General features: G+C 39.8%; 2 protein-coding genes across 2 annotated transcripts; one reads left to right on the plus strand and one right to left on the minus strand.

Moving 5' to 3' along the window:
- Positions 1-1975: 1975 nt before the first annotated feature.
- On the minus strand, positions 1976-5994 carry LOC145902547 (ras-related protein Rab-12-like). Its single transcript, XM_082990562.1, has 7 exons — positions 5718-5994; positions 5207-5373; positions 4385-4445; positions 4124-4262; positions 3659-3745; positions 3174-3275; positions 1976-2823 (listed from the first exon to the last, which is right to left on the minus strand). The coding sequence occupies exons 1-7, from the start codon at positions 5882-5884 to the stop codon at positions 2713-2715; spliced, it is 834 nt and encodes a 277-aa protein (XP_082846688.1). The 5' UTR covers positions 5885-5994; the 3' UTR covers positions 1976-2712.
- Positions 5995-12883: 6889 nt separating this feature from the next.
- Positions 12884-16185, plus strand: LOC145902530 (sepiapterin reductase-like). The gene is made up of 2 exons (XM_082990541.1): positions 12884-15070; positions 15439-16185. Exons 1-2 carry the CDS (start codon positions 14519-14521, stop codon positions 15688-15690), a joined length of 804 nt encoding a protein of 267 aa, XP_082846667.1. The 5' UTR covers positions 12884-14518; the 3' UTR covers positions 15691-16185.
- Positions 16186-16282: the final 97 nt, after the last annotated feature.

Consider the following 16282-nt stretch of genomic DNA (forward strand, 5'->3'; position numbering starts at 1 on the left):
TCACTCTACGTTTTCTCCTGCCCGCAACATGCAGCTGTGAACATTTTTATAAATTCAAAATCCCAGAATCTCGTTCCTGGGCTTCGCCTTTGTTTGAAACTGTTTGGAATCTGGGGCCTTTGATGTTGTCAGGGATGCGGCAACATGATGATTGATGTCGGTTTGTAATAGCATGCAACTATACTACCGCGGCCTTTTCTGTAACAGGGAGATTTATGTTGGCTTAGTCCATAATCCCTTTTAACTGGTGTTTGTTAACTTTCAGTCACGATCTAATTCTGATTCTTCTCAACTCAAAAAACTTGTTTCCTTACGATAAAAAAAATACTTGCCACGAAATATGTAGTTTACAAGTTGGAGTAATTTCGCCTACAAAGTTCATGGAAGAATTTCAGGCTTAATCCGAGCAAGTATTTGCTGTCTTTGATACACATCATACGATCGGTTGGGCAGAACATTTTAACAAGTGTTTGCTTGACTTAGTAATTACAGCTGGTTACCAATCGTAAATACAGGCTTGTTTGCCCTTGCTAATTAAAGTTTTTTTTTTACTTTACGTTTTACTTTACCCTTTATCTGGCTGTAGTTTACATTTCCAACGTTAGATTGTAGACTGCCTTCAAAAAAATGCTAAGCAAGCTCGAACAATCGTCAACCGTGCAAATACCGACCTTGCCCTGAAGATGGACACATATTGTGTTTAAAACTTTTACATTATTGCCATGTAGTAAATTTATACCTCTGTCATTCATTTTCAAAATCGACTTTCACAATTGCCTTGTTGAAAATATTTCTAACTGAGTAATCTCTAGTCAAAGAAATCATTCCAACTTTCCAAACCTTTTGCAGACTATGTCATTCACTTCATATGGTTGGACTTTAAAGGTTGTAAGCCGAATGAAGTCCTCAGGGAAAGTGAAATGACACATCGGGGAGTTTATATTCACTCGTGTCCATTTTACCCACTGCACTAATACTGACATGTCCAAATACAACTGAAAATTATCTGATATGGACGTAATTTCCAAACAAAATGATGCGACTCAACAACACCCCGCTATGTTTAGTTTGCAAATTTACACTGTTACATCCGGATGAAGGTCGCTGCATAGCAACCGGAACGTTGATACTTACAAATATGTTTGCCAGAAGAGTCGTCTTATTATAGTATAAGAAAATCATTTCACTGACAATATTCTAATTTACACTTTATGCACTGAAACACCCCCAAGAATAACCAATTACCTAATATAATTTGCACTACCATATCAGCCATTTTTTACCAGGCCTGTTAGCTTTTGTGCTAAATCGCCCCATTATATTTTTTTTGCTACAAAATTACGCCCTTGATACAAACATTGGTCATTAAAAACAATCCAGTACTCTCATGTTCCAGAAAAGCTGAAAAGTCATCCTCCATATCTGCGTACCTTTGCCTGGTCCGTTGCGCAAGCGAATGAGTTAGGTTATGAACGGCGCACAACTCGTTAGTGCCATAAACCATTTTCTTTAGAACTTACCATGAAATGAAATAAGTCATAAGCATCTATGTACGACGCTAATAGGATATTTTTAGCAACTGTAATGAAATTTACATAACACTTTATCCAGTTTTTGCTAAGGACTCGCAACTTTTGTTGCTATCCTTTGTTTTAAATCAAAATAGCCTGTCATGTTACTTTTGCTAATCAAATGTAAGTTCCCGGCAAGCTAAGATAATGTAACACACTACCTGGCGCCACCTAGCAAAATATATGTACACAGTTAATCGCATACTTGCACCCTGTAGTTACACAAAATGCCTAAATGCATAATTACGCCCATTTGTGTCAACAGAAACAAGCGTAGATAGTGGTAATCAGTTTTCGCTTGTATAGCAGCAGTACCATGGCGGATGAGATTAGCAACATTTTATGTAAAAATCGCCCCTAAATTGCATACCAACTCAAAACCGCCACTCGGTTAAAATGTCTATCTGGGGTGCGATATCGCCACCGTTAAAGGGGCTCGGCTCAAGAGAAACGCGTTTGCTTTCGTCATTTACGTGTACTGCGGTACAAGTGTGCAACATGCACGACAAAATAAGGCGAAAGTATAAATAAATAAAATATACAACGCTACCACGAGAAGAATAGAGGGAAATACACAGTGCTTGGGTTCTTATACGTAAAATAGGTCAATCGCAAACACAATATATACATTGTCAACTGCGCCAACATAATTCCTCATGACCGAATAAACTGATCATATTTAAAAACGAATATTTTGCTTGAAACAATCCGTAATGATGCTATGGAAGTTAGTTGAGTCACCAAGAAATCTGTGTGAAAAATCAGTACTAGATGTTTAGAAGGGACAATACAAAAAACTAAATCAAACCCCTTAACTAAAGCCTGTCATAAAAAAAATTGCCGCAACGAAACTGTGCAAATTCATATAAATGTGTTCCCAGGTGTGTTTAGTATTTCATGTGTTTTTGTAATTTATATGCCGATTACGGTAGCCACTGTCTTAACATTCACGTATTTATACATGAGGCAAGTGTCGCTAATAAACAACAGCAAGTGCTTGCTTGCGTTTTCGCATTTGCTGGTTGGGAGGGCAGTTTATAGCAGTTGATCAGCGTGTCGCACCATTTACTGTGGGTTACTTAATGTTCCGCATGTTGGCGCAACAGAGCTGTATAGTTCAAGGGCGTTTGCCAAATGAAAGTCAGCAGCAGGACGAACGCTGTTGTTCTTTGTCAGGTAACCGGTCTTCCGACGGAGTTGATTGGATGGTTTTCCGCCGGACTCTTGGATTTCTCTCGTGGGGTTGAGGAATCTGCAGGAAAAGGTTTTGAAAATGGCGATTACTTGCATTGAACAGGTGATAATAAGTTACATGTTGTAAACATTATTCTGTTTAGTACATTAACTGTAATGTAAGGTAAATGATAATATTTGGGTTGTTTTAATATTGCATGCGTGCACGCCGTATCTTGTCCTTGCCCCAAAGACGCATATTTACGTACATTACAAATCAAACAGCGATTTAATGTCGGAAATACTATCCACTAGATGGCCCTACAACGACAAGAATCACAGAAAGAGCCTCGTGTACCAAGCGAAACAAACATATGTGGTTGCCTGAGGAGCCTTAAAGCGAATTAGTGAGTATCTGTTATCACAAACCTGTTTTAGTATTTTGTAGACGAGGTTGATGAAAACTGTGTCTATGTTCAGACTTTCTTTGGCGCTGGTTTCGTAAAACAAGAAGCCCGACCGCTCGGCTAGCTGTAGGTGCAAAAATACGGTTTAAATGTATTCAATCCATTTATTTTTACTATGTCCAAAATAGATTCTTTATAATTTATATATACGGACGTCAAACATGAACTTCACATTTGTCTGACTTGCTTACAGTTAAATACACAAAAAGTTGGGATTCTAAAACGGCCTAATAACGCAATTTCAGTGTGACACTTCTGTGACTACTGACAAGTCATGTACCGTTCACATGTCTTTTCGTACCGGGTTGGATAGAAAATCGTGAACACGGTAAAAGGGAAATATGTAGTCGGACGTATTTTTTGAATTTAAAAATATCATCACCATAAATTCTGTACTTTTTTGGTCGACGGATGCCAATAGTTTGAAAGCACAATCACATTCCTTACGTTTCGTGACTTGTTCGGGTTAACTTGCGCATCTGGAAGATCCGACTTGTTTCCGACGATGGCGATCTCTACATCACTTCGCCCATACTGTAATGAAATATTACACCTTAAGGAACGAAGTTTACATGAGGGAGTTCTTCACACACTAGGGATTCAAAACGTTACGATCACACACAAATGTGAAGTTGATGAAATGATATTCAGCACAAACAATTTCTTAAGAGGTATTTTAAGCAACAGTTTTTTTGTGTGTAATGCTGTTGGAAGAGCAGTTGTGGTTTCATTCATATCTTTGTGGTTTCAAGTCAATACGAGAAGTGATATCGAGAAATTTCATCCTATGTAGGAGATTCATTGGTTATGATGAATACAAACAACACAACCCATACTAGTATTACAATGATGCTAACGTCGACGTTGCGTTTGTTTAGATTTGCTTTGTTTTCATTGAATTGAACGCCTTACCTCTTTGACTAAATCCAGCCAGTTGTTGAGGCTTCTGTAGGTCTCCGCTCTGGTGACGTCATAGACCATGATGACGCCATGGGCATTTCGGTAATAGGCTGTGGTTATACTGTTAAACCTCTCCTGGCCAGCAGTGTCCCTGTCACAATTATTTTCGTAAAGTCAGTACTGCACTGATGAGACGTACTTGGTCGAAATAGTGGCCCTGTCTACCGCTCACTATAAAAGTCAAATACAAAATTTTGGTTCATCAATTCTCACCATATCTGCAATCGGATTTGCCGACCGGCAACTTCAATGGTCTTGATTCGAAAGTCAATACCTGAAATACATTAGAGTATTGATTGCATTGTCTACATCATAAACATTCACTTTTCACGGTGTATGCCCTGTGGTTGCTTACCTATAAAATCTCCATTGCACAATTTGCATGCAACGTAATTTAAATGTGATATTCGGGTTGTTTAATATAGCACGCTACATCATGGCCTTGTTGACCCCAAAACGTGTATTTACGTACAGAACAAGTCAAACGGCGGTTTAATGACGAAAATAGCGAAAGAATGTATTATATGTTTAAACGGGAATACGTTCTTCGTGAGGACAACGCCTATGTAATGACAACAACTTTTTCATGGCATACCGACACGGGGCGTATGGAATTGCTTCGCTACGCAAAGAGAGCAAATATGCCTGAATCACGTTTGTCAATAAACGTCACAAAACAATAGTGTGGACATGATGGCGACGTCTCTTTTCACGCATATGATAGGATATCCAATAGCTACGTCTGTTTAAAAAGATTTTTTTGTCTTGCTTTACTAACACCATATGTTCGCGAAGGTTTAATACAAATCTGTGCCGGACTACATAATGTCGGCCCTTATACGCAGTTAATACTCAACGGTGCGGGGTGTGTAAACATTTCCCTGCCCCATAAAAAACAACCCAGAGTTAATCATGCGTACAACGCTGAGAAATGTCAAGTTGCTACGGAAAAATAGCTACAAGGCTTTAAAAGATCGCAACCAGGCAGCATTTAAGTTAGTGTCATATACTAAAAGCGGTGAAGAAGTTGGTTACCTACGGTGGACCGTATCTCCTCTTTAAACCTGTCGTCCGCGTATCTCTCCAGAAAACACGTCTTTCCGACATTTCTGTCTCCAACAAGAATGAACTGCATTTTGTAGTCGATGACGGGCGTGTACAGAAGCGGGGAAGAAGTGGAGTTTCCGTTGCTGTCTTTTGATCTAAACAAGTAGAGTCAGCTTACTGCCTTATAGTGCAAACAAAAGTACCTCTGAGTTGTACTTTGACCTTAGGTTTTATCGCACAAGGTGACGTCAACCTAATGTGAGATATTACAACATATAAAACGGCCATAAAAGCATGGTAAAAAACTTCAACACGTCTCGTTATTTCCAATGCGTGAAGTTGCTGGAAGACCAACAGAAAGAGTCTCAATAGGTTTTGTACCCAACATAGCGGTGTACTGGCGAGCATTTAGTTACAGTTGTTGATATTATGTGTTTAAACTAACCCCAATAGAAAAGGCTTAGAACAACTGCTGCGACCGCGTATCGTGTTAACTTACATGAAGTTTTCGGATATGCTTTTTTTCACTTTCATTTCCTGGATCTCGTTAAACTTTCTTTTCTGTTCCTCGAAATCCAATACATCAACACTTTCCACCGATCTTCGTCTTCTTCTAACTTCCCCATTTCGTCCGTCCACCGGTTTTTCTCTCGAGTTCCGTGACATGGTTTTGTCACAGTAATCAACTATTTGTTTCTTTATTCTTACCGAACGGTTAAAACGTTACTCTACATACGCACAGGGAACAAAGTGTGAATGCTAATTACTATTTTACCGCAATTTGAACAGAACAATATTACCTGTACTTAGATCAAAAGATAAACATAATATCTCAGTTCTGCAAAATGAAGCTTGCACAAACCCTGGTGATTTCTCAGCATCAACACATTTTTTTAAGAGCCTTGTCTTTCTTTAGCTGGACGTTTTCAAGTCGTTCTTTCGCTGTTGTCAACCAAACAAATATTAGACTCTCCACTCATACTTGACTCGCTATCTGCCTCTTAACTTCTCAGTGGCCTCTCTGGAATTTCAAAAAGGCATTCTGACAGTTTCTTCCCGTTGACCTGTTACATCAATCAATGGTAAACGGATTTAATGAACTTCCGTTTCCACTGATCTGCTATTTGGGTCACTGTACTCTTTGGGTATGCTATGTCAGATACATCTGTCTAAGATGGAAGAACGAATGTTCCGCAATTCGTAAGTTTGATACCTGCATGAGAGACTGTTTTCACAAAGAAAGTAGATTTACTAATACACAAGGGCTACCACAGCATTACAATACATGATTATTTTCATCCAATGGATAATAAGGTGACCTTGCCAGTCTGTAATTTCTTAGTCAAAATCAAACAGGCAGTCTCTTTCTAAATGTATGGAAACCTCAAACATGTTGAAAGCAAGCCTTTCAAAGTCAATTGCAAACCACACCAACGCAAAAGCGTTACCTTGAAACAAATTACGCTAAAACACATTGTGTCAAACTCTTACAACATGTAAGACAACGCAGAACTAATGTTTTGCATTCAATACAACTTCCCCTGTTTATGAGGCAAGCCACAATGCGGGAAAGGTGTCACGTCGCACTTCGACAGCGTGAAGTTTCAGGCTTGTTTCGACTCTTGTTGACATAGAGCAAGTCACCAGTGTTTGCTGTGTAGTAAAATCGTCCCCATATTTCTCTTTAAATCCCCTCCTCCGCTTCGAATCACAAATTAACAAATATTTGCGTTTGAAGCGATTTCCTCACTGGTTTCTCGATGTTGGTGCAACTTCTTATGACGAACCCGTAAGAATACAAACGCCAGCATTTTTGCCTTACGTCTATCTGACCAAATTTGAACACCCTATTATATATTCAGTGCCTATTTGTAACGCAAATACGTATTACAATTTACATAGCTCAACTTCCTAAGCCAACACGTTTTAACCTCAAGTTTCGGATCAAGTTTGTCCTGAAATGATGGAGGCAATGTGTTTGGTCTGCAAATCATTTACCGAAATGCTGTGAAAATATACACAAAGATGTTTAATACTTGCCAATCTAGAGACTTTAAGTTATGCAAGGATATCTGACCAGTGGCTACCACCAATGTACATCATAGGAAATGCAAACATTCTGACTCCTCAACTTTCTGTCAACAACACTCAAATAACAGCTCGTAAGGCAAACCCGTCCTTCACAAATCAATACACACAGTGCGCGAAGGGAATGGCAAGACGTAAACCAACGCGACAGCAATTGATGGTGAAAGCTCCCTTGAGGTTTCTCCTCGACGCCCAGTCTTACGTCAAGAAGTGAAACAGGAGATAAGGGAATTGAAATGTCATGCTGGTTTGTTAAGCCTCTGTGCTTGCTGCAAGCGATGTCAACAATATTTCAATTAAATGCGATGGGATTATATGTAACTGCTACTGGGACTGAATATTGTATCTGTATATACTTGAGCATGCCGTTCACTGGCATTCCAATCAAGACACTACTTCCAACCAAAGCCACTTTTTCCTTATAGACCAGTTGTAACATTTTCCACTAGACCAACTTTGACAGTCGCACTAAAAGTTTCTTGAGCACACAGCAAAGTTAAACTATACAAGACACCACCAATGTGACACAGAAAACGACGCCGCTTGACGTTGACGGCAAGACCTTACCTAACTTCTCAACAACAAATGAATCAAATCGGCCGGAAACGTGATTCAACCAGTGTGATTTCTGCATGACATGAATGCAAACAAATTCACACCGACAAAGATAACCTCAAAATTTGTGACGGCCGTCTACTGATAGGTGCGTTCGACAGCTTGGTGCGATTGAAGGCTAGCGGGGCTGTTAACATCGAGGCGTCATGCACGTTTCGTGTTAGTTACATAGTTAAACACCATGCATATCCTGTTTGCGGTACAGGTCTGATATACACTAATCCTGTCTAATTTTTGCACAAGGGTTTCTCGATGCTGCTGCAAGCTCAGCAAAGAACTCCTTTGCGGAAAGACAGAAATTCAATTCAGCTTGCTCTCCGTTGTGCACTGGAGCGTTTAAGATGCCACAATCCACAATTCCACTTCAGGTTCTTTCTCTTTACTTATCTTGAGCAACACACCTGCGCAAATCGACCTTTTCGCATGTTAATAATGCATGGTCGTTGATGAGCGCTATGATTGAAACAACCACCAGCTGCATATAATCTTGATTGAAATATCGAAATTCGATGTCACACATGACTTGTTCATGTATGAGTAATTGGTTGTACTGCGAAGACCGACTGCGTATTCACTCTTTGTAGGAATGTATGTCTGTTATCGATTCAACCCGGTAACATATTGTATATCATGCGGTTGCTCAAAGTCTGTCTAGTTCAAAGTGCGCTAGTGCAGAGTTTCGCCGTTTTGAACTCATTGAATCAGGAAATAATGAAACGTGTGAAATCGAATGCGAGTTGCCATATGTTGCTGCAACCACAGTACAGGCCATACAGTTCTTTCGGTATTCCGAGAAAAATTAGTACGCCAGAATAAACTCAACGCAAAGTTTTAATTTGCAAGATTGCGACAAACGACTTTCTCCACGTAACTTAAAATAAACTATGACTAAAAAACTATGCTTTTTCTTCTTTAGAAGCTTTAACATTCCTTTCACATCTACAGCATTTCTTATTGCACGCACACCAACTACATCCCTGAACACGTTGCGCAGTAACGGGTTTAATGAACCACCCAGAATAACTAACGCGCGTGCCTCATTCTCACCGTTGTATTAAAATGCAGCAAAGCGTGTCGGTTTGGCCTGAAGGCGTCACAATTTCATGTCACGTGCTAAAGAATTCGCTTGGTTTTGTCCACACTGCCGCATAGTGTCCACCATTCCGTAAATGACAAACCGTGGATGTTGGTTATTTTTACTTTATTTTACTTTCAGAAGAACTGTCCTTTTGGCATCAAAGTTACGTGGATTTTATTTTAACCGACTACTTATAAAATTACCATGCCTTGCAGCAAAAATATAATTCTGTGGATTGTGTACAGGAAGTCGTTGCTAAATGAAAAGTTATGAGCATTTAAGTGACGTGATTTTCATTATAATTTCAGATCATATGCTTCGTTTGATCTATTGTCCGATAATAAAACGTACTACTGACATTAAAGGCAGATTCTGAAGTGCTAAGCGTTTCAAGTGACACAAATCCAACTAGAAAGAAGGCTTAGATGAAATCCTAATTGCAATTTGGTTGCTTTGATCTTGTTCACAATTTGTTCTGTTTGTTCGCTGTCATTTCCATAGCTTAAGTCATTGTAGTCCACAAACTCAATGTTTGAAATATATATTTGATGTTTCCAACTTAAGTAGCCGCCAGGCAATATTCCTTGGTGTTTTTTACCGTAAAACATTCATACATGACGTTGTTTTTCCCTATTAGCAAGTTCAGATTGCTTAAAACTCAAAATCGGTTCTTTTTCACCTGCAATTCAATCGTTTCGGCATTTTTTTTTTACTTTTAACCCCGCTAGTGACCTTTACTCGGATTTCTATGGAGAGGTGACAAAAGTTAGATATGAATAACATTTTGCAAGCAGCAAAATCGAAAAATATTTATTGGCAACACGCAAATTGAATGGAAGGAAGACATTTATTGATGTTTAGAAGGCATGGTCCACTTGCTTAGTGTTCCGGTAAACCAGTGTTCCGTGAAACAATACCAGGTGTGCCGCAATGTAACCATAACAAGTAAGGAATTTATTCTCCTGGCAATTTTCACGTTGTAGCTTGTGAGGTCTATCCCGGTGTTACGCAAATTAACCAAAGTTGTTGGTTTTTAATTTGTTTTTTAACCCTTATTTCGGCCAATATTGTTAAACTTTCCAGACTTTCACGAAATATTCTGGATATAGGTGCATTAGCGTGGGGATTGGGCCAATGTATGGGCGGACAAAATCTTTATAAGTATTATGTAAGATGAAGCTTTTAAGTTGATTGTTTTGATTTATGCAATTCGTGGCTCAAATTGGAAAAAAAAACATTTAAGCACACTTATCCGATTTGTGAATTGCAAGGCGCGGTTATGAACCAAAAACCTGTACCAGTTTTAACCCATATAGTATAATTGGCCCGAAATATCAGACAAACTGCATGTATAGGCGGTACGCGAACACTGCACCAAACCTCAAAATGATACGCGAGTGAATAAAGTTCAACCTTTACTGCCGAGCACACTCTCGTAAAGTCAGCTTTACACAAGCACGATGTGACAAACGGAATCAAAAGTGGTCCTTGGAATTCAAAAAATCTCGGAATGCTATAGAAGTAAGTTTACGACGCCTTGTAAAACCGTTTCGTAACCTTTGTATTACGTCATAATAGTTTTTAACGATATTACTTTCTAAGCTTGTCCTCACATGAAGTTGTCATGTCTGAGGTTAAGCAAGGTGTGTTTTGTCTCAGGTTAAGGTTTGAATGAATGTTTGAAAGTTTGTGATTGTAACGCGAGTAAAAAAAGGTTGCAGCATCGCAATATAGATAAACGCGTTATTAACGTTTGATGCGCGACCCAAAACAGGAGAATAATTCATGCGACCGAAGCGCTGTCGGCAATCTTTACAGGTAGTAATTTCACGCGTACGTTACTTCACAATTTCACGGGTTATAAACCGACATCGGGCTTACATGCAGTGTGACTGAAGCCAATGGCAGATGCTGCTTAGTGATAATGGGATTTTCTTGTTTGTGCCACTGCAACAAAATGAAGACTACACGTAAAGTTTGCTAATAACGGACAAATTGAAGCACAAAAGATTTGCGGCATTTTTCCAAAGGGAAATTTCTTTACAATTTAGTTATTCCGGATAATCTGAACATTTATGCGAAGTAGGCTATAAGTGGGATTTTCGGAGTGTAGTTGAACTTTAAAAGAAATGTTTTAAGATTTAAAAGCAGATTTAAAAGCAACTAGCTCGTTGTAAACCTTTAAAATGGTTAGTGTATTTTGCCCTGGAAACCTTATATCGTTACATCCACCGCGTAGTGGTGTATGGTGTGGTGCTTTCCGATGTTCCGTCACCTTTTTTGTGTATATGACGAACCAGGGCAATGGAAATGGGGGTGGTAGATAGTTGGTCGTGGCAACTTATTCGAACTAACACTTTAACAACGTTGTTGTGGGTCTTCTTTTTCCCGGAGAGACAACAGCAGGTTATTTATTTGCTTGTAAGCTTATACGATGCCAATTGCAGCACCGTATTGCATACAATATCTTAAAAATTTAAATTTTGGGGGGTTAATTTTTATTGGTGAGTGTTAACATTAAAGAGTTAGTCGTGCGACATGCTTTAGATTCAGGAAAGTTTGTATTCGCTGCCGAGCTTTTTTGGACAAATGTAACATTGCAATGAGGCGCTACTGTATGCAATCACGATCGCTGTAAATTCATTCATAGGATTGGTTTGGATCAAGTGATTTCTACTTCTGATGGCCAAAGTTACCGAACTTAAAGTCTAATCTAGGTTGTAAACAGCGCTTGGCACAGTGCAAGGTCACCTTCGCTGTAGAAATGCCAATTTTGGCTACTAACGACCATGTGAACAGCGATCAGAGAGATAAGAGGGAGCAGGTATCTTAAATAATGCTTCAGCATGCCAACTGGGCGCCAATGGCCGATTTAGCCTATGTTGGGGCGTGTTTGGGCTGTACTTAGTAGAACAGCATAGGTACAGGCCTAGATTTCCGTGGTCTTTGATAAGTGTAGATGATTCATTGCGATGGTTTGTATGAGGGATTGGCAATAAGTTGTTTGTTTATGAGCTACTTAAACCCTGTTTACGAAGTATTGTTCTGGTGGAATCACAATGATATATTTTTAAAATCAAACCAGCGCACGTTTTTTGAATTTGAGGATTTGTTGTATTTAAATAGTTTGCATTGCTTTGGCAATCTTACGATGACGTTTAAAGAATTGCAAGACTATAGTTAGTGTAACAATGAAATATTTTAGAGCAGGAACAAATGCAACGTATATTAAAACAACAGGAGGGTTCCTTTAAGAATTCGAATAGTCGACAGATCACGTTTCTTACACGCAGTAAATTGTGCATTCTGTGCTTTGCGGTTTGTTTTCCCAAAACAACAGTGTTTGATTTTAGATCTGACAAGATTACGTGACCAAAGCAGTAAAATTTCGCTTAATAAACAGTTTTGAGTGAGCAAATTTTTTGCCATGCTTGTACTCATACACCATCAAGTCTATCAGGCCACACAGGACGAGGACCGCTTAACGTAACCTCAAAAGGCGATCGAAAACGTTTCTCCATTCTTCAATGCAGAGCCAACCACTTGTATTGGCCGACCCGATGTGACTCACCCGAATAACTCGAGAAGTTGTTTTCATGGGAGTGGTCGTGACTTATGCAGGTTACTAAAACCAAACGGCGACTTGTTTTTTCGTCCGACCGCACGATGCTGTGCTATAGCGTGTGAACACCTGGCTCGTCTGCACGCGACGTCCACATACCTGGACGTTGGCTGCTGTCGATAAACCGATTTGCAGATTTAAGTGCAAGGGTTGGGTCTCAGCGCAGGCATGAAACTCAAAAGGTAGGGTAGGTTTTTAAATCAAGAAAATTAGTTGGCATTAGAAAATAGATATATTATGAGCAATATTGAGTTAATAAAGTTTCAAAGCTGCAGACATGACCACTGTTTTGGCCTATTACGTCTCATCAGATATTCGTATCGTATGGTCACCAACGCTGCATGAAACCTAATAGGTCGACACAGTCGCACTGTCCGCAGCTCATTAAATCGGATATATTGTAAGGTTTTTAGTGTGGACTGCATTTGACAGATTTTTGTGTTGTTAAGGATTGATTCAAATAAATGTTGAGGTTAGCAGCTCGGAAACAGTTAGGCATCGTCAGGTATAAATAGAAACACCCCCAGCTTAACATGAGCACGCGACTGGATTATTCGAATAAATATTAATCAATAACGTTCTGTCAAGTGCACTCCAACCAGAATTTCTCTTTTTCTCATTCAAAACCCTTCAGCGTCTCGTTATTTTGTTGAGTTATTTTTAGCTTCCTCGTCACAACAGGGCCATGCAGGGGACACCTTTAATCCAGTTACATGTTGGGGATTATGGGTTAAGTGGGCTTGAAATTGTGTTGACAGCAGGGCGTGTCGTACAAAATGAAATTGCTTTGTAGTTGGTTGTTCTCTGCGTTGTTACCACTTATCTGCAAGATTTTACAAAATACAGTGCAGAAAGTTGTAGTAATCGTTGATGTGTGTGATGGAATTGGTGAGTTAGTTTTGTTTGTGTTATATACGTTTCAATTGAGTTAACAAACAAAGTGAAGTTAAAAACCAATAGGTTTCCAACAGGTGTTTTGTATGTCAACATTATTAATTTCCTCAAACTATAGAACATTTGCATCCAATGGAGCTCAAAGATCCCAGCTTCCAGCTTTATGTATTTTATCGTTTCGCAGAAAAAAAATCGTGTTCTGTTCCGCTAAAAATATGCAGTCTTCCGGAAGGAAAATATACGTAAATTATTTTTCTTGTTTTGTGGGGTGGCGTGCGAAATGTTGTTTGTGACGTCTTGTAGCTGGATCACGGCCTAACGACATTTTAAATGAAAAAGGTTGCGTGTTTACTGCGCTCAGCACGCTTTCTGTGCTTTGTCGGGAGGAGAAGGCGAGCAACGCAATGCAATTTTAGACGTTGTTATCGCAATTGGAAGGTCGTCTTTCCGCCAAATGACTCGCTTTGACCTTGGCGTAAAAACAGTTGCAAGTTGACGGACGGTATTTCAATTCAAGGAGGGGCATTCCCATCGTTGCAAAACATGTTGTTGATGCCGTGCAAAAGGATTTGACAAACATCTGACAACGTGTGTGTTTTGGTCACCCTCTATACAAAGTTTCAGTTAGTTGAATGTTTTTGCTGTAGTTTGCTAATTGTTGGACAGCAGATCAGGCATGCAATATACCGATTATATATGCGGGATTTAACTTTATAGAATTAGTTTGCGTTTAGTTTGGATAAATGAGTAGATTTGTAAAAAAAAGAACAACTAGAAATGAGTGTTGGGCATGCGCAAAACGAACATTGTGGTTTAATGTTAATTTCACTCTATATCAGGTAAACCAAGAGGTAATTTTCACTTTTTGAAAAGTCTACAAACGATCGTTATTATGATCAGAGTAGGATTTCATATGTAGCAACCTATTTGTTGCACTAGATTTAACAATTATATGCAACCCAGGTCACTCGGAACACAGTAATCTTTTAAGCAAACAACAATCATGCGTCCAGTGTTTGGCGTGCCTACATTTTGCGTGATTACCGGAGCAAGCGCTGGTATCGGCAGATGTCTCAGCGTCGAGCTTGGCAAGCTGCTTGGGCAAGGTTCTGTTTTGGTCCTTGTCGCGAGGTCAAAGGTCGGGCTGCTTGAAACTCAACGACTCGTGACGGAGGCGACGACCTGCGACGACGACATTCGTGTGTTTACGGTCTCGCACGATCTTTCAAAGTCGAATAAAAGGCTTCTGGAAAGCGTTTTTGCTCATTGTGAGGGTCGCACCTTCCGCCACGCCATCTTGATAAACAACGCGGGGTCTCTAAGTGACATCACAATCAAGTTGTCCGAAAATGATGACGTATCTGCTATGGATTCGTTTTGGTCGCTCAACCTCTCGTCCTTCGTCGCGCTAACTTCGGCGTTCATCGGGAAATTTCGGAATGACTCGGACGTGCGCAAGACAGTGGTGCAGACAAGTTCACGCATCAGTGAGCAACCAACGCCTGGTTTGTCTTTGTACTGTGCAGCAAAGGCGGCTCGTCTCATGCTCTTCAAGGTAAATCTTTCTCAATTTTTTTGGTAACCGCATACACAGAATAGGCTTACATTTATATTTCTCCGTCGTCACTAAACGTGGGGCGATTTTAATAGTCAAGAAGCAAACACCGTGATGGTTTCTGTTCGCTGGACGCAGTACCTGGCCAAGTTGTTCGGCGATTTGTCAAAAATATACAAAATCATTACTACCGCAACGCTACGAAAGCCCCTCCTTTTAATTACTAATTTCTTTTTCGAAACCGTTCCTATTACGCAGTAATATTTCATGCAATGGCATGATTGGCAGGATCACCCCGCTGCGCAGGTCCTTACTTGGCGATCAAAGCCATCGTACCGTTCCTATTACAAATCACTTGTGACCAACAGGTTCTTGCCATAGAAGAACCGGACGTGAGAGTCCTGAGCTTTGGGCCCGGGCCTGTTCGAACCGACATGTGGCAATCTCTCCAACAGATCCACTCGCCTGACATGCGACGTTTCTTCGGTCACATGTCTGCCACCGGGCAAGTGCGAAGCCCCGAGGAGCCGGTGCGCCACCTGTTGGACATCCTGCAGGCTGATGAATACGTGTCGGGCTCTCATGTGCTTATGCCGGATAAAGAGGCGGAAAACAAGTGATGTTTCGCAGATATTCTCCGATTATGCATAAATCTGATAGCGACGTTTGCGTTGCTTTCTTTGTTTCAAGTCAAATCATTTTATTTTGCGCAAGAACTACTTCGCGGATAAAAAATAAACACAAGAAGTTAAATGGCATGGAGACCGGTAAAACCATGGAGGTTGTCGGGTAATGCACAAAGGTCATCAAATCCATTGTTTTCGTTTTTTGTTTTGATAAAAAGTTCCAATGCAAAGTACATGAAAGTTGTGTTCAAGAACAGCTGAAAATATTGAACTTTTCTCTTTGAACAACTGCAGACAAAATCATAATTCGTCTTTGTTTGTTTTCCAATTATTTGTATTATTGGTCATGATTTCATTATTTGACATTTCCCAACCTAACAAGATTTTATTTCAAACTGCTACGCGATAAACAGGAAACGACATTTTTCTAACCCCGTATTTATCGTTTTTTACATTTTCTGTTTGTTGTTTTGTAAATAAAATTAAATCATACTTGGCGAATCGTAAATGCTGTCAAACCACTTGATTAGTCTTTCTTCTAAACTGTTTGCTTCCATTTCAGGTTCCACATTTTCCTTCCCGAAAC

Source organism: Ascidia mentula, chromosome 5, assembly GCF_947561715.1.
Source record: "Ascidia mentula chromosome 5, kaAscMent1.1, whole genome shotgun sequence".
NCBI lineage: Eukaryota > Metazoa > Chordata > Ascidiacea > Phlebobranchia > Ascidiidae > Ascidia > Ascidia mentula.